At 35.9% G+C, this 17967-nt stretch overlaps 1 protein-coding gene across 10 annotated transcripts in view; it reads left to right on the top strand.

Moving 5' to 3' along the window:
• The window catches only part of ABCA5 (ATP binding cassette subfamily A member 5), a 49487-nt gene that overhangs the window by 12080 nt on the left and 19440 nt on the right, over positions 1–17967 (top strand). For all 10 annotated transcript variants that reach the window (XM_074555343.1, XM_074555347.1, XM_074555345.1 and 7 more), the window contains 11 exons: positions 847–944; positions 2403–2632; positions 4836–4977; positions 10507–10695; positions 11395–11542; positions 12204–12372; positions 13869–13927; positions 14383–14493; positions 15899–16074; positions 16447–16566; positions 17766–17904. In XM_074555343.1, the coding sequence (XP_074411444.1) occupies positions 847–944; positions 2403–2632; positions 4836–4977; positions 10507–10695; positions 11395–11542; positions 12204–12372; positions 13869–13927; positions 14383–14493; positions 15899–16074; positions 16447–16566; positions 17766–17904 (1581 nt within the window). The remainder of the gene's footprint in view (positions 1–846; positions 945–2402; positions 2633–4835; positions 4978–10506; positions 10696–11394; positions 11543–12203; positions 12373–13868; positions 13928–14382; positions 14494–15898; positions 16075–16446; positions 16567–17765; positions 17905–17967) is intronic.

Raw genomic sequence — 17967 nt, 5'->3', positions numbered from 1 at the left:
GGTGTTTCATGTGTTGGTTTGTGGGGATTGTTGGTGGTGTTTTTGTGGAGTGGTGCAGCTGTAACTCACATTGTTGGGATTTTAACATGGAATGACCTGGGTTGCAAGAGATCCTGAAGATGCTGATTCCCTATTTAATAGTAAATCCAGATAGTAATAGTAATCCAGAGTAAACTTGCAAGGGAATGAGCTGGAAAATCATCCCAATTTTTCCATTTTTGGGGTTTTTTTTGGCTTGGTGTTGCATGTGTTGGTTTGTGGGGATTGTTGGTGGTGTTATCAGGGAGTGGAGCATCTGTAACTCAGATTTTTGGGATTTTAACATGGAATGGCCTGGGTTGCAAGAGATCCTGAAGATGCTAATTCCCTATTTAATAGTAAATCCAGATAGTAATAATAATACAGAGGTAAACATGCCATAGAATGAGCTGGAAAGTCATCCCAATTTTTCCATTTTTGGGGTTTTTTTTGGCTTGGTGTTGCATGTGTTGGTTTGTGGGGATTGTTGGTGGTGTTATCAGGGAGTGGTGCAGCTGTAACTCAGATTTTTGGGATTTTAACATGGAGTGGCCTGGGTTGCAAGAGATCCTGAAGATGCTGATTCCCTATTTAATAGTAAATCCAGATAGTAATAGTAATCTAGAGGTAAACCTGCAAGGGAATGAGCTGGAAAATGATCCCATATTTTCCTTTTTTCTGGCCTGGTGTTGCGTATATTGCTTTGTGGGTTTTGTTGGTGCCGTTATCAGGGAGTGGAGCAGCTGTAACTCTATTTTTTGGGATTTTAACACGGAATTGTGGCATGGAAGGCCCCCTGAGGATGCTGATTCCCTGTTTTCCCTGCAGCCACGTGCTCCAACCTGCGCAAGAGCTGCGAGTCCGTGACCTACTGGAGCTCGGGGTTCACAGCCCTGCAGGCCTGCATTGATGCTGCCATCATCCAGGTGAGGAATCCCATAAAATCCCACCAAAAAATCCCATAAAATAGGGCTGGGAACACACAAACCCTGTGAGGAAGCCCTGAGGGAGCTGGGGGGGTTAATCCTGGAGAAAAGGAGGCCCAGGGGTGCCCCCATCACTCTCACAGCTCCTGAAAGGGGCCTGTGCTCAGCTGGGGCTGGGCTCTGTCTGCAGCAGCACTGACACAGCCAGAGCACACAGCCTCCAGCTGCACCCAGGGAAATACAGGCTGGACAGCAGGGAAAAGTGTTTGACAGAAAGGGGGATAAAGTTCTGGAATGTTCTGCCCGGGGAGGTGGTGGAGTCCCCATCCCTGGGTGTGTTTGACAAAGCCTGGATGTGGCACTGGGGGCCAGGGGTTGGGTGAGGGGCTGGGGCTGGGCTGGGCTCGATGGGCTTGGAGGGCTCTGGGAATTCTCTGATTGTGTGAATTCTGTGGAAATCCCACAAAATCCCATTAAATCCCATCCTCACCCCAAGGAAGGGCAGATCCAGGGGCTGCTTAATCTGCCTGCTAATCCTGGGAGATGCTGTGTGAGATCTCAGCTGGCATCTGATAAAAAGGCAGAAGTTTTGGGGTGGGTTTGCTGGTGTTTTGTCCAGGACTGTTTTGTCCAGGTACCACTGGGAAAATGCCATAAAATCCCACAAAATCTCACCAAGTAATCCCACCTTCACCCCAACAAAGGGCACATCCAGGGCTGCCTGCTAATCCTTAATCTGTCTGTCAATCTTTGGAGATGCTGTGTCAGATCTCAGCTGGGATCTGAAGAGAAGGCAGAAGTTTTGGGGTGGGTTTGCTTGTGTTTTGTCCAAGACTGTTCTGTCCAGGTACCACTGGGAAAATGCCATAAAATCCCATCCTCATCCCAAAAAAAGGGCAGATCCAGGGACTGCACAGTCTCCTTAATCTGCCTGGAGATGCTGTGTCAGACCCCAGCTGGGATCTGATGAAAATGCAGAAGTTTTGGGGCAGGTTTGGCCACGTTCTGCCCAGATCTGTTTTGTCCAGGATTTCCCCAATCCTCTTGGGTTGGATTCTGAGGATTTTTGTCTCCATTTGCATCCCAGAGATGCTGAACATCCAGCACAACCCTGCTCAGAACACAAATTCTCATCCCAAAATGCCATTCCAAGCAGGGGCTGCAGAATTTACCTGCAAAATTTATTATTTTGCTGCCACTATTGCTCAGCGATTTTTCCCAATTTCCCTCCCCTCACCCTGCTCATGGTGGCAGCAAATTCCATCTTTTTAAATGACAGAAATTCCACATTTCCTCATTTCATCCCCAGGCATTCAGGTGTTTTCCAGTCTTGCTTTTGGCCTGGAATTTGGGGTCAGGAAGGTTTTGAGCTCTCCAGATCTCCGGGGTGGAGTGGTTGGGATGGGGCTGAAAAATCAGGAAAAATGTCAAAATAACTTTTCCTCCTCTTCCTTCCAGCTGAAAACAAATCATTCTGTCTGGGAACAGCTGGATCTGACCAGAGCCATGGTTATGGGAGAGGCTGCAGTGGTGGAAATTGATAACTTCCCTCGTGCAATCATTTTAATTTACCTGGTGATTGCGTTCTCCCCCTTTGGGTATTATTTGGCAATTCACATCGTGGCAGAAAAGGAGAGGAAGCTGAAGGAGTTCTTGAAAATTTTGGGACTCCATGACACTGCCTTCTGGTATGTGAGTGTTTGCTACAACCTGTTTCTTAGAAAAGAAAAAAAAATTAAATATATGTAAAGAAAAAAAATTAAATATATGTAAAGAAAAGGCTTCTAGGAAAGGAGGTTGTGAGCCAAAAATGCTTTAAAACCTCCATAAATTTACATCTACATATATTTATTTTTTTTTTATTTTCTTAGAAAAGAAAAACAATTAAATAGATGTAAATATATATTTTAACGTATATTTAAATTTAAAAAAATTAAATATATGTCAAAAATTATTATATTAAGAAATTATTATGTTAAAAAAATTTTCTAGTTAACCTCTTCCATCCCACCCTCCAGTTCTTAAATTCTTTTCAGTCTTTAATTGAAAACAACCAAAAACTAAAATATTCTCTACAATCAAATAGAGAAAACCTTGCAGTAGCATGAAAATATGAATATTTTAATAAGTAATCCTGCTGCATTTATTCATGTAAAGCTGCACCAGATTAGAGGGATCAAACCTCATCATGTGCGGGGTTTTATGGAGGTTTTGAAGCATTTTTGGCTCACTACCTCCTTTCCTAGAAGCTCAACAGGTAACCTGCAGCCTGGCACATAATTAAATAAACCCAACTTTATAATTTAAACATGCCAGAGCAGTCTCAGCAACAGCTTTTCAATTGTTTCCTCATCCTGATGCTGAAAATTGGCCTGGGCAATAGAATATTTCATTTTTTCTCCCAGATGATGGGTTAATTTGAAATCATTGATAGCTGAGGGGATAAAAACAAGTTTTTGCTTTGCCCTTTCTGGCAGGGTTTTCACCCTGCACTGAAACATCCACCTGGGGTGGTTGGAATGATTTCTTTTTTAGTTGTTTCAGAGGAAATGTGTCATTTTTTGCTGCCTGCACACAAACCAGCCCTGTTTGCTGAGGTCAGAGTTGCTCCCACACTCACAGCTCTGGTTTTCAACAGAGCAGGATTTTATTACCCTGCCCAGCAGCCTCTATTAAAATTTAAACAGAGTTCCTTGAATTATTGAAGCCTACGACTCTGTTACCTTCTTTTGCCCATAGCAGGGAATTAATTATGCAAAAAATAAAGGTGAATCACCTGATTGTGCATCTTTACCTGCCCTGGGTCTCAGTGTGTGCTGAGAACAACCCCAGGATGTTCCCAACTGCTCTTTTACTCAGGTTTAGTTACAAACAGCATTTTTATTAAGGATTTGTTACAAACAGATCTTTTATTAAGGATTTGTTACAAACAGATCTTTTATTCAGGTTTTGTTACAAACAGATCTTTTATTCTGTTTTATTGCACACTTGGCCTTTGGTGCAGTGAGACACAGAGTTAGAAATTAACTTGGGATAGAAGTCTGTGTGGAATATTAAAGTGTGCTGGGTTTTGGAATATGTGGAATAATTAAGAGTTCTGGGTTTTGGAATATGTGGAATAAATAAGAGTTCTGGGTAATGGAATATGTGGAATAATTAAGAGTTCTGGGTTTTGCAATGTGTGGAATAATTAAGAATTCTGGGTAATGGAATATGTGGAATAATTAAGAATTCTGGGTTTTGGAATATTAAAGAGTTCTGGGTTTTGGAATATGTGGAATAATTAAGAGTTCTGGGTTTTGGAATATGTGAAATAATTAAGAGTTCTGGGTAATGGAATATGTGGAATAATTAAGAATTCTGGGTTTTGGAATATGTGGAATAATTAAGAGTTCTGGGTTTTGGAATACGTGAATATTAAAGAGTTCTGGGTTTTGCAATGTGTGGAATAATTAAGAATTCTGGGTTTTGGAATTTGTGGAATAATTAAGAGTTCTGGGTTTTAGAATATGTGGAATAATTAAGAGTTCTGGGTTTTAGAATATGTGGAATAATTAAGAGTTCTGGGTTTTGGAATATGTGAATATTAAAGAGTTCTGGGTTTTGCAATGTATGGAATAACTAAGAATTCTGGGTTTTGAAATATGTGGAATATTAAAGAGTGCTGGGTTTTAGAATATGTGAATAATTAAGAGTTCTGGGTTTTGGAATATGTGGAATAATTAAGAATTCTGGGTTTTGCAATATGTGGAATATTAAAGAGTTCTGAGTTTTGGAATACATGAATATTAAAGAGTGCTGGGTTTTGGAATACGTGAATATTAAAGAGTTCTGGGTTTTGCTGTTTCTGTGGCTGGGCATTCATTCATTTCCCTGTTTTTTCCTCCCTAGGCTGTCCTGGGTGCTGCTCTACGTGAGCCTGATTTTTGTCATGTCCATCCTGATGGCAGTGATTGCCACGGCCTCGTCCCTGTTCCCCCAGAGCAGTGCCTTGGTCATATTCCTGCTTTTCTTCCTCTATGGAGTCTCCTCTGTGAGTGTTCCTGGCCCTGGCGCTTTGTTTGGTTTTATTCCTGTCCCACCTGATTTATTCCCCCTGCCAAAATATTTCTGGTTTCTGTGGGGTTGAGCAGCTCAGGAATCTGAGCTGTCCCAGCCCTTCCTGGGGTTTTAAAGATTTTAAATATCTAAATATTTTAAATATCTCCTGGTTTTAGGATGTGGTACAGGTGTCACCCATCACCTTGTAAAATGCTTTTCCCTCCTGAAGTATCTGAGTTTATAATGATGAGTTTATCTATGATGAAAAGTCATCAGGTTTTGAGTTTTCAGCCCTCCACAGAACCGTCCTTCAGTCGAGATCCTCTTCAAAACATTTCCTGTCACTACAGAGTGTCATGTAAAAAACCTAATAAACTGTCAGGGAATGATAAAAAATACATGATAAATATATTTATCTATCCAGTTGCTTGTCTGAGTTGATAAGAGGAACAGTTGGACTTGATCTTGATCTCCTGAAATCAGCTGAAAATGATTCTGTGAATCTGTGCTGTAGTGACTATACCAGGAAAATTATATTATAAATTATATTATTGTGAGAGGCAGCTATGGTGTTTCCCTTAGTTTTTCTACACAATTTCTATACTACTACTACTACTACCACTACTATTATTATTATTATTATTATTATTATTATTATTATTATTATTATTATTATTATTATTATTATATTTCCCTTAGTTTTTCTGCACAATTTCAATATCATTATTATTATTACTATGGTATTTCCCTTAGCTTTTCTACAAATTTTCTATATTATTATTATTATTATTACTAGTAGCAGTTGTAGTAGCAGTAGTAGTAGTAGTAGTAGTGTATTTTCCCTTTCTTTTTCCACACAATTTCTATATTATCATTATTAATACTATGGTATTTTCCCTTAGTTTTTCTACAACATTATTATTATTATTATTATTACTATTATTATTATTATTATTATTATTATTATTATTATTATTATTATTATTACTACTACTACTACTACTACTACTACTACTACTACTACTACTACTACTACTACTGTATTTTCCCTTAGTTTTTCACCCACAATTTCTATATTATTACTACTACTACTACTACTACTACTACTATTATTATTATTATTATTATTACTATTATTATTATTATTATTATTATTATTATTATTATTATTATTATTATTATTATTATTATTATTATTATTATTACTATATTTCCCTTGGTTTTTCCGCACAATTTCAATATCATTATTATTATTACTATGGTATTTCCCTTAGCTTTTCTACAAATTTTCTATATTTTATTATTATTATTACTAGCAGCAGTAGTAGTAGTAGTAGTGTATTTTCCCTTTCTTTTTCCACACAATTTCTATATTATCATTATTAATACTATGGTATTTTCCCTTCGTTTTTCTACAACATTATAATTATTATTATTATTATTAGTAGTAGTAGTAGTAGTAGTAGTATTACTACTACTACTACTACTACTGTATTTTCCCTTAGTTTTTCCACACAATTTTTATATCATTATTATTATGACTATGGTACTCCTCTTAGCTTTTCTACAAAATTTCTATACTGTTATTATTACTATTATTATTATTACTGTTATTATTACTATTATTATATTTTCCCTTAGTTTTCCCACACAATTTCAATATTATTATTATTATTATTATTATTATTATTATTATTATTATTATTATTATTATTATTATTATTATTATTATTATTATATTTCCCTTAGTTTTTCTGCACAATTTCAATATCATTATTATTATTACTATGGTATTTCCCTTAGCTTTTCTACAAATTTTCTATATTATTATTATTATTGTTATTACTAGTAGCAGTAGTAGTAATAGTAATATATTTTCCCTTTCTTTTTCCACACAACTTCTATATTATCATTATTAATTCTATGGTATTTTCCCTTAGTTTTTCTACAACATTATTATTATTATTATTATTATTATTATTATTATTATTATTATTATTATTATTATTATTATTATTATTATTATTATTATTATATTTCCCTTAGTTTTTCTGCACAATTTCAATATCATTATTATTATTACTCTGGTATTTCCCTTAGCTTTTCTACAAATTTTCTATATTATTATTATTATTACTAGTAGCAGTAGTAGTAGTAGTAGTTGTAGTAGTATATTTTCCCTTTCTTTTTCCACACAATTTCTATATTATCATTATTAATACTATGGTATTTTCCCTTAGTTTTTCTACAACATTATTATTATTATTAGTAGTAGTAGTAGTAGTAGTAGTATTACTACTACTACTACTACTGTATTTTCCCTTAGTTTTTCCACACAATTTTTATATCATTATTATGACTATGGTACTTCTCTTAGCTTTTCTACAAAATTTCTATACTGTTATTATTACTGTTATTATTATTACTGTTATTATTACTATTATTATATTTTCCCTTGGTTTTACCACACAATTTCTATATTATTATTACTAGTAGCAGTAGCAGTAGCAGTAGCAGTAGTAGTAGTAGTAGTGTATTTTCCCTTTCTTTTTCCACACAATTTCTATATTATCATTATTAATACTATGGTATTTTCCCTTAGTTTTTCTACAACATTATTATTATTATTATTATTATTGTTATTATTATTATTGTTATTATTATTATTATTATTATTATTATTATTATTATTATTATTATTATTATTATTATTATTGTTATTATTATTGTTATTATTATTGTTATTATTACTACTACTACTACTACTACTACTACTACTACTACTACTGTATTTTCCCTTTCTTTTTCCACACAATTTTATAATAATAATATCATTATTATAATGATATCAATATCAATTTTATAATAATAATATCATTATTATTATTATGACTATGGTACTCCTCTTAGCGTTTCTACAAAATTTCTATACTGTTGTTTTTACTACTATTATTATTACTATTATTATTACTATTATTATATTTTTCCCTTGGTTTTACCACACAATTTCTATATTATCATTATTAATACTATGGTATTTTCCCTTAGTTTTTCTACAACATTATATTATTATTATTATTATTATTATTATTATTATTATCATTATCATTATCATTATTATTATTATTATTATTATATTTCCCTTAGTTTTTCTGCACAATTTCAATATCATTATTATTATTACTATGGTATTTCCCTTAGCTTTTCTACAAATTTTCTATATTATTATTATTACTAGCAGCAGTATTAGTAGTAGTATATTTTCCCTTTCTTTTTCCACACAATTTCTATATTATCATTATTAATACTATGGTATTTTCTCTTAGTTTTTCTACAACATTATTACTATTATTATTATTATTATTATCATCATTATTATTATTATTACTACTACTACTACTACTACTACTCTTTTTTCCCTTAGTTTTTCCAAACAATTCTTATATCATTATTATTATGACTATGGTACTCCTCTTAGCGTTTCTACAAAATTTCTATACTATTATTATTACTATTATTATTACTATTATTATATTTTCCCTTAGTTTTTCCCACACAATTTCTATATTATTACTACTACTACTACTAGTATTATTATTATTATTATTATTATTATTATTATTATTATTATTATTATTATTATTATTATTATTATTATTATTATTTCCCTTAGTTTTTCTGCACAATTTCAATATCATTTTTATTATTACTATGGTATTACCCTTAGCTTTTCTACAATTTTTCTATATTATTATTATTATTATTACTAGTAGCAGTAGAAGTAGTAGTAGTAGTAGTAATAGTAGTAGTAGTGTATTTTCCCTTTCTTTTTCCACACAATTTCTATATTATCATTATTAATACTATGGTATTTTCCCTTCGTTTTTCTACAACATTATTATTATTATTATTATTATTATTATTATTATTATTATTATTATTATTATTATTATTATTATTATTATTATTATTATTATTATTATTACTACTACTACTACTACTACTACTACTACTACTACTACTGTATTTTCCCTTAGTTTTTCCACACAATTTTTATATCATTATTATTATGACTATGGTACTTCTCTTAGCGTTTCTACAAAATTTCTATACTATTATTATTACTATTATTATTACTATTATTGTATTTTCCCTTAGTTTTTCCCACACAATTTCTATATTATTACCATTATTACTATTATTGTTATTATTATTATTATTATTACTATTACTATTACTATTACTATTACTATTACTATTACTATTACTATTACTATTACTATTATATTTCCCTTAGTTTTTCTGCACAATTTCAATATCATTATTATTATTACTCTGGTATTTCCCTTAGCTTTTCTACAAATTTTCTATATTATTATTATTATTATTATTACTAGTAGCAGTAGTGGTAGTGTATTTTCCCTTTCTTTTTCCACACAATTTCTATATTATCATTATTAATACTATGGTATTTTCCCTTAGTTTTTCTACAACATTATTATTATTATTATTATTATTATTATTATTATTATTATTATTATTATTATTACTATTACTATTATTACTACTACTACTACTACTACTACTACTACTACTACTACTGTATTTTCCCTTAGTTTTTCCACACAATTTTTATATCATTATTATTATGACTATGGTACTCCTCTTAGCGTTTCTACAAAATTTCTATACTGTTATTATTACTATTATTATTATTACTATTATTATTACTATTATTATATTTTCCCTTGGTTTTTCCACACAATTTCTATATTATTATTATTATTAATATTATTATTATTACTATTATTATTATTATTATATTTCCCTTAGTTTTTCTGCACAATTTCAATATCATTATTATTAATACTATGGTATTTCCCTTAGCTTTTCTAAAAATTTTCTATATTATTATTATTACTAGTAGCAGTAGTAGTAGTAGTAGTAGTAGTAGTAGTAGTAGTAGTAGTAGTATATTTTCCCTTTCTTTTTCCACACAATTTCTATATTATCATTATTAATACTATGGTATTTTCCCTTAGTTTTTCTACAACATTATTATTATTATTATTATTATTATTATTATTATTATTATTATTATTATTATTATTATTATTATTATTATTATTATTATTGTTATATTTCCCTTAGTTTTTCTGCACAATTTCAATATCATTATTATTATTACTATGGTATTTCCCTTAGGGTTTTAGGTTATTATGACTATGGTACTTCTCTTAGCTTTTCTACAAAATTTCTATACTGTTATTATTACTATTATTATTATTACTATTATTATTATTACTAGTATTATTACTATTATTATATTTTCCCTTAGTTTTCCCACACAATTTCTATATTATTACTACTACTTCTACTACTACTACTACTACTATTATTATTATTATTATTATTATTATCATTATCATTATCATTATCATTATCATTATCATTATTATCATTATTATCATTATTATCATTATTATTATACTTTCCTGTCTGTTTTTCCCTGTGCCCTCAGGTGTTCTTTGCCCTGATGCTGACCCCTCTGTTTAAGAAGTCCAAGCACGTGGGGATCGTGGAGTTCTTGGCAACTTTGGTGTTTGGCTTTGTGGGCCTCAACATGGTCCTGCTGGAGGATTTCCCCAAATCCTTCGTGTGGATCCTCAGCCCTTTGTGTCAGTGCAGCTTCTTGATTGGTGTTGCACAGGTAAATCCCCACCTGCCCCTCGTGGGGGTTGGAAATTGAGATTTTTAAATTTTATTATTTCAATTATATTATTTAAATATTATTTTTTAAAAATTTTATTTAAATTATATTTATCACGTAATTTTTATTTATGCATTAACTATTTATTCTATTTATTAATATTTAATTTTTATTGATTATTTATTTTATTTATTAATTATTATACTATTATATTAATTATAAATTATTAATTATTAATTATTATATTAATTATTAATGTATCAATTATATACTAATTATTATATAATTATATAATTAATTATATATTTTAATATAATTATATATATAATAATATAATAATATAAGTATATAATTATAATATAATTATAATTAATTATATATTATAATATATAATTATTATATATTAATTATTAATATATTAATTATTATATTATTATATTTAAAGTATATTTTAAAAATCAATATTTTAAGAATATAATTATGCAAGTGTTTTTAAAATATGAAAAATATTTTTATAATATGATTTTTTTAACACCAGTTTAATATCCAGCAACATATAAGGAGCTGTTATTTTTTATGTCCATTCTGATCTCAGTCACTTTCTCATTATTTTTGGTTTTTTTGCTAAGTTTTTTGGATTTTTTTTTTTGCACTTTGCTGTTTTTTTGCCTTTTTGGTGTGTGACGTCTCTCCCTGCAGGTGATGCACCTGGAGGATTATGAGGATGGGGCAACATTTGCAAACATCAATGCTGGTCCTTACCCTCTGTGCATCTCTCTGATCCTCCTGGTGCTGGACAGCATCTTTTACCTGCTGCTGGCTGTCTACCTGGACCAGGTGATCCCAGGTGAGTTCCTGACAGATTCTGGGCTCTGGGGGGATCACCCTGAAATCCTGAGCCCCCCAGGCTGCTGAATCTCCTCCCTGAACTCTCTGGAGAAAGGAGGTGATGCTGTTTTCACATGGGATTTTACACTTCTAGCTGAAATAATTTATATTTTGTAACTGTGTATATATTCTTGAACTATACATATCTATCTATCTATCTATCTATCTATCTGTCTGTCTGTCTATCTATCTATCTTCTTCATATTCTTTAACTATCTATCTATCATATATAATATATAATATATAATATGTTATATATTTTATATAGTATATTTTATATTATATTATGTTATATTATATTATATTATGTCATATTATATTATATTATATTATATTATATTATATTATATTATATTAATTATATTATATTATATTATATTATATTATATTATATTATATTATATTATATTATATATTATATATATTATATAATGTTATATATTATATTATATATTATACGTTATATACTATATATTATATATTATATATATATATCACATATCATATGTCATATGTCATATGTCACATGTCATATGTCATATGTCATATGTTATATGTTATATGTTATATGTTATATTTGTGGTTGCTGCTCAGGAGTTGCCTTCTGTCCTGTCCCCCAGGTGAGTTTGGCCTGCGCCGCACGCCCTTTTTCTTCATGAAACCCTCCTTTTGGTCAAAGCGCAGGAAAAACTACAAGGAGCTGTACGAGAGCAGCATCAACGGCAGCTTGAGCTTCAGTGAGATTGTGGAGCCTGTGCCTTCAGAATTCCAGGGCAAGGAAGCCATCAGGTACAGAACTCCAGGGCAAGGAAGCCATCAGGTACAGAATTCCAGGGCAAGGAACCATCAGGTACAGAACTCCAGGGCAAGGAAGCCATCAGGTACAGAACTCCAGGGCAAGGATCTGTCAGGTACAGAATTCCAGGGCAAGGAACCATCAGGTACAGCCCTGCCCTCCCTGGTGGATTTCAATGCTTGAAAATCAGCCCTGGTCTCCAGTGCTCAGGCTCAAACAGCACATGGATTGCAGAGCCCTGCACACAGCAAATCCCATCCTCAGGGCTGTGGAGCCAAGCATAAATCACTTCAGGAGAGGGTTTTGTTGTTGTAATCTTAGAGATGGATGAGATTCACACTTATTTTTTAAGTAGTGAAAGGTATTTTTATTACCTACAGGTTCAGGAGTCCATTTTTAATGCTGATGTTCCTCTGAGAACATGGTGGCTTTTTGTTGCATTATTCACCCACCCAGAACTCCTCCCACATCATCCCTCCACCAGCTCCAGCAGTCTCACTCAGTCTTGCCATCTTTCCATGTGCAAGTTCTGTTTGCTTTCATACTCATTCTCTTCCCCATTACTCACCCCCAATAATCCCTCACCATCCTCATGTTCAGGGTGATGAGGCTTCCAAAATCCATCCTTGATTTGGTGCCTGCAGATAAACAGGCTGTTCCTTTCATTTGGAAAAACAGCAGGGCTGGAAGGAAGGTTTTTACCTCTCTAGAAAGGAAAATTATGTGTATATAATTATATGTGTATATAATTATTATACACATAATTTATTATGTGTATATACATATATATATATATATATATATATATATATATATATATATATATATATATATAAGGATACTTGCTATTATATATATGTTTTTATTTATATATAATACTTGCTATAATATATATTATATTATATATATTATATATTATATATTGTATATTATATATTATGTATGTGTATAATACTTGCTATTATATATATTATATCTATATAATATACATTATATAGATATAAAATATTTGCTATTTTTATATATAAAATACTTGTTATTTATATTTAAAAGAATTGGCCTGATTTTGATCAAGAGCTGTCAGGAATCACATCTTTGGATTCCATTCTGCTGTCACCTCTCTTCCATGTCATGTCTCTGGAGTCTCCTGTTGTGTGGTGCAGCTGCTGGGGAGTAGCTGTTCCCTTTCCCAGCTTGGGAAGCCTCTAGAGCATTGTTCCACCATGTGAAAGACACTCAGATTTGAAATAATTCAGTTTATCATCACAGGAAATACTGTAGAGGGTGACCAGGAGAAGTTTTCTGATGCCAGGGTGGAGATGGACAAAGTTTTGGGAGAATCTGCCCTGTCTTGACTTGCCTCCAAGGGTTTTTAACACATCTGGTGCCATTTCAGTCTGGTTGGCTTGTTGTGATTGTTGCTGAGTGTTGATGACTGAAAATGCCATGAAAGGTGCTGAAATAGTTCATGCCATGTTGTCTCTTTCAGAATCAGCTGTGTTCAGAAAACATTCAGGAAGAAGGGGGAGACCGTGGAGGCTCTCAGAAGTAAGAACATTTCAGCTTTCTAGCTGCTAGTGGGATGCAGAGGAGCAGTAGCTGAGTTGCTGGGTGATCTCTTGGGTTTCAGTGTTTCAGTTCAGCCTGGTTTTGGTTTGTTTTGGAGGGGTGGGGCCCTGGAGCACGAATGCCAGGTGTGCTCTCTCACACAGTGGTGTCTAAACCAAAAATGAGCCCTTCATCCCTGAGGAAAGCCTGCTGGCATCACCCAATGCCCCTGTAGGGATGTCATGTGCCCTACCCAGCTCCCTGATGTTGTCACCTTCTTTCCCTGGGTGCCTTTGAGACGTGGCCACCCCACAGTGGCTGTGGGACCATGCCAGGCCGGCCCTGTCCCCCAGGCAGAGTGTGGATGTGAGCATTGGGATTGAACCTGGGGCAGGAGCTGGCTCAGGGGGTCAGGACCCCGCCCTGACCCCTCTTTTTGCTGTGCCCTGGAGCAGATTTGTCCTTTGACATCTACGAGGGGCAGATCACGGCACTGCTGGGCCACAGCGGCACCGGGAAGACAACGCTGATGAACATCCTGTGTGGGCTGTGCCCTCCCTCTGATGGTGAGTGCAGCCTGGGGCTGCCCTGCTCCACAGCCAGGCCTCAGAACCTGGGTGGGTGCTCCAGCATGCACCAGGCCTGAGAGCCTGGGTGAGTGCTCCAGCATGCACCAGGCCTGAGAACCTGGGTGGGTATTCCAGCATGCACCAGGCCTGAGAACCTGGGTGGGTGTTCCAGCATGCACCAGGCCTGAGAACCTGGGTGGGTGTTCCAGGATGCACCAGGCCTGAGAGCTTGGGTGGGTGTTCCAGGATACACCAGGCCTGAGAACCTGGGTGGGTGTTCCAGCATGCACCAGGCCTGAGAACCTGGGTGGGTGTTCCAGGATGCACCAGGCCTGAGAGCTTGGGTGGGTGTTCCAGGATGTACCAGGCCTGAGAACCTGGGTGGGTGTTCCAGGCTACACCAGGCCTGAGAGCCTGGGTGGGTGTTCCAGGATGTACCAGGCCTGAGAGCCTGGGTGGGTGCTCCAGGATGTACCAGGCCTGAGAGCCTGGGTGGCTCTTCCAGGATGCACCAAAATTTCCTTGGATAACATGTGAAAGAGCCCACGTGGAATTCCTGTCCACACAGGGCTGTAAAACCTTCTCTGCTGGTTGTTGCTTCCAGTGGAGACTTTCCAGCTGTCTTGGTTTGAAAAGGTGTCTGCTAAGGAAGGCAGGAGCCTTCCTTGAAATGGAAAATGGAAACCCCCTCCCTCCAAATTATTCTAATTTTAAAATTAAGGGTCTCATGAGAGTAGGAATAGCAGTTCTTTTCTAGGGAAACTAAAAATACAAATGTAATAGTACAAAAAAGAGAAAACAAACCATTGACAGAGTCAGAACAGGCTCGGGCACACTGTGTGCCAGGGGGTGTCCCAGCCCCATCCATGGGGGCTCAGCCCTCCTGCAGTGCCAGCTGTGGCTCTGCTGCAGCAGGGATCCTGCACAAGGGGGGAGTTTTCCTCTGCAGCTCCAGGGCTGCTGCAGATGGGCCTGGGCTCCCTCTGGCCATGCAGGGCAGCAGAAAGCTGCTCCTCTGGCAATGCAGGGGGCAAAGGCTGCTGGGGTGTCCCAAAGCTCAGATTGGATCCAGGTAGGAATGCTTGGCTCCTCCCCTGGGCGGAGCATCTCCCCATGGGATGCTGGGATTGGATCAGCCCTGCAGGGACACTCAGTGGCCGTGGACAGAAGATAATTAATAGTCAATGGCCCATGAGCAGAAGAGATATCCTGGAGGGAGGATTGGTTGGGGAGGAGATAAAGGAACAGAGATAACTGCCCCACCTCGGACAGATGGGAATTGGACACACACCCCCACCACCTTCCAACCTGAGTCACCAGCCCATGGCAGGGGTTGGAATGAGATGAGCTTTAACCCACTCCAGCCCAAGCCATTGGATGATTTTATACTCATTTCCTTTAGGGTTTGTGTCAGTCTATGGGCACAGGGTGTCTGAGATCGACGAGATGCTGGAGGTGCGGCAGATCGCGGGCGTGTGTCCCCAGGCCGACATCCACTTCGACATCTTGACTGTGGAGGAGAACCTCTCCATCTTTGCTGCCATCAAGGGCATCCCTCAGAACGATTTGATACAAGAGGTAACTCACCTGGACGCTGGTGTTGTCTTACATGAACGTTTTTAACTGTAAATCAAAATATCCTTGCAGGGTTTTCCTTTTGCAGGGAAATAATCCTGTGTGGTACAGTGGACAGACAGGTACAGACAGATATTTAGACAAAGATAAACCTTTAATTTTTCCTGAGATTAAAATTCCCATAAAATGTTTTAAATCTGGCATTTAGGTCCAATTATAGACACCATTAAACTTCGTGTGTAGGTTGTGCAGTTCAGATACAGAACACTGTGGGAACCAGCAGCAGTTAATTTGAATGTTAATTGTTAACAATCTGGTTTTAAAATTTTATAGGTTTTTTTTTTAAACAATAAATGTGTTTCTTGTGTTTTCAAGGTGCAGAAGGTGTTGCTGGATTTGGAGATGCAGCCCATCAGGGACAATCAAGCCAAAAAATTAAGTGGGGGGCAGAAGAGGAGGCTGTCAGTGGGAGTTGCTGTTCTTGGGAACCCCAAGGTGAGAGGGATGGAATTATTCTCAGCTTCGTGTTGCTGGTCCATGGAAGGCTTGGTCTCTCTTGTCAAAACCAACTTATCTGCAAAATGCAGAAATTGTTCCTTTGAGCACCTTTTTTTCTTTGTTTTTGCTTTAATTACAATCATTTCAATCTTTCAGCCTTTGTGCTTGAGGCTCAGTAATGGCAGCAGCCTTGGGTTTGATCTCTTTGGCAGATAAATAGCATGGCAAGTTTTGTGTGTAATTTCTGGCAGGTAGCATTTATCCCCCAGCAGGGAAATTGTTGGATGCTTTCATTCCAAAGCCATCCAGGAGCTGGGAGCAGGAGCAGAGCCAGAGAGCTCTTTTGTGTTGCAGCTCTGTCATTTCTGGCCTGTGAGGATGGGCACTGCTTTGAGATCTGTGGTTAAAAATGGTGTATGTGACATTTCCTGGGGGTTTTCAAAGCAGGTGTGTGCATTTAACCAGCCCTCAGTAGAAAGAGTGAATCCATGGCTAGGTTGTGATTCTGCTACACAATTCTATTGAAAGCAGAATAAAGCAGGCTGTGGCATTAATTTATCACAGGATTTTTCCATTTGTCACAAGGGGAGATGGATGTGTTCAAAGCACAGTGACAAAAGCTGCCTTGTTAATCTGGGCTGTTTCCTATTTTACAGGAATTAACTGGCAGGCTTCAAACAAACCCTTCTGGGTGTGCTGGGGTGTAGCAGATATTTTTTCCTCAGATATTGGAGAGGAATGATGAGGAGGATTCCATTGTATCAGAAGGCTAATTAATTACTTCATGATATTATATTATTCTATACAATATTGCACTTCAGTTAGGATGTATATTACATTTCATCCTAACTGAATCTGCCAAGCACTCCACTGCACAGAATCTCATGACTGTCAGCCCACACACCTGGATTCAATTGGTCAGTAAATCAAAACACTCACACCAAAATCCAATTATCAATTCCCTTCAGGTAAACAACCTTCCACGATTCATTCCACTTGTGAACAACACAGGGGCAGTAAATGAGACAAGAATTGTTTTGTCTTTCTCTGAGGTTCAGAGGATGTGAAAGCCAGGAATATCCTTGGGAAGAATTGTGCCTTGCTTTTCTCTGTGAGGAGCAACGTGGCTGCACTGGGGAGGGATCACTGAGCTCAGGGGCTGTGGCTTTGAGCAGCCCTGGTGGTTTTGCCCCCAGGTTTTGCTGCTGGATGAGCCCACGGCAGGGATGGATCCCTGCTCCCGCCACATCGTCTGGAACCTGCTGAGGAGCAGGAAAGCCAACCGTGTGACAGTGTTCAGCACCCACTTCATGGACGAGGCTGACATCCTGGCTGGTGAGCCCTGCCCCAGCCCAGCTGCAGCCCCCAGCCCTGGGCTACCATTGCTGTGCAACCCAG

The sequence above is a fragment of the Zonotrichia albicollis genome, chromosome 19 (assembly GCF_047830755.1).
Source record: "Zonotrichia albicollis isolate bZonAlb1 chromosome 19, bZonAlb1.hap1, whole genome shotgun sequence".
Classification (NCBI taxonomy): Eukaryota; Metazoa; Chordata; class Aves; order Passeriformes; family Passerellidae; genus Zonotrichia; species Zonotrichia albicollis.
The sequence above is the reverse complement of the archived record's forward strand: the minus strand, read 5'-3'. Positions and strand labels throughout refer to the sequence as shown.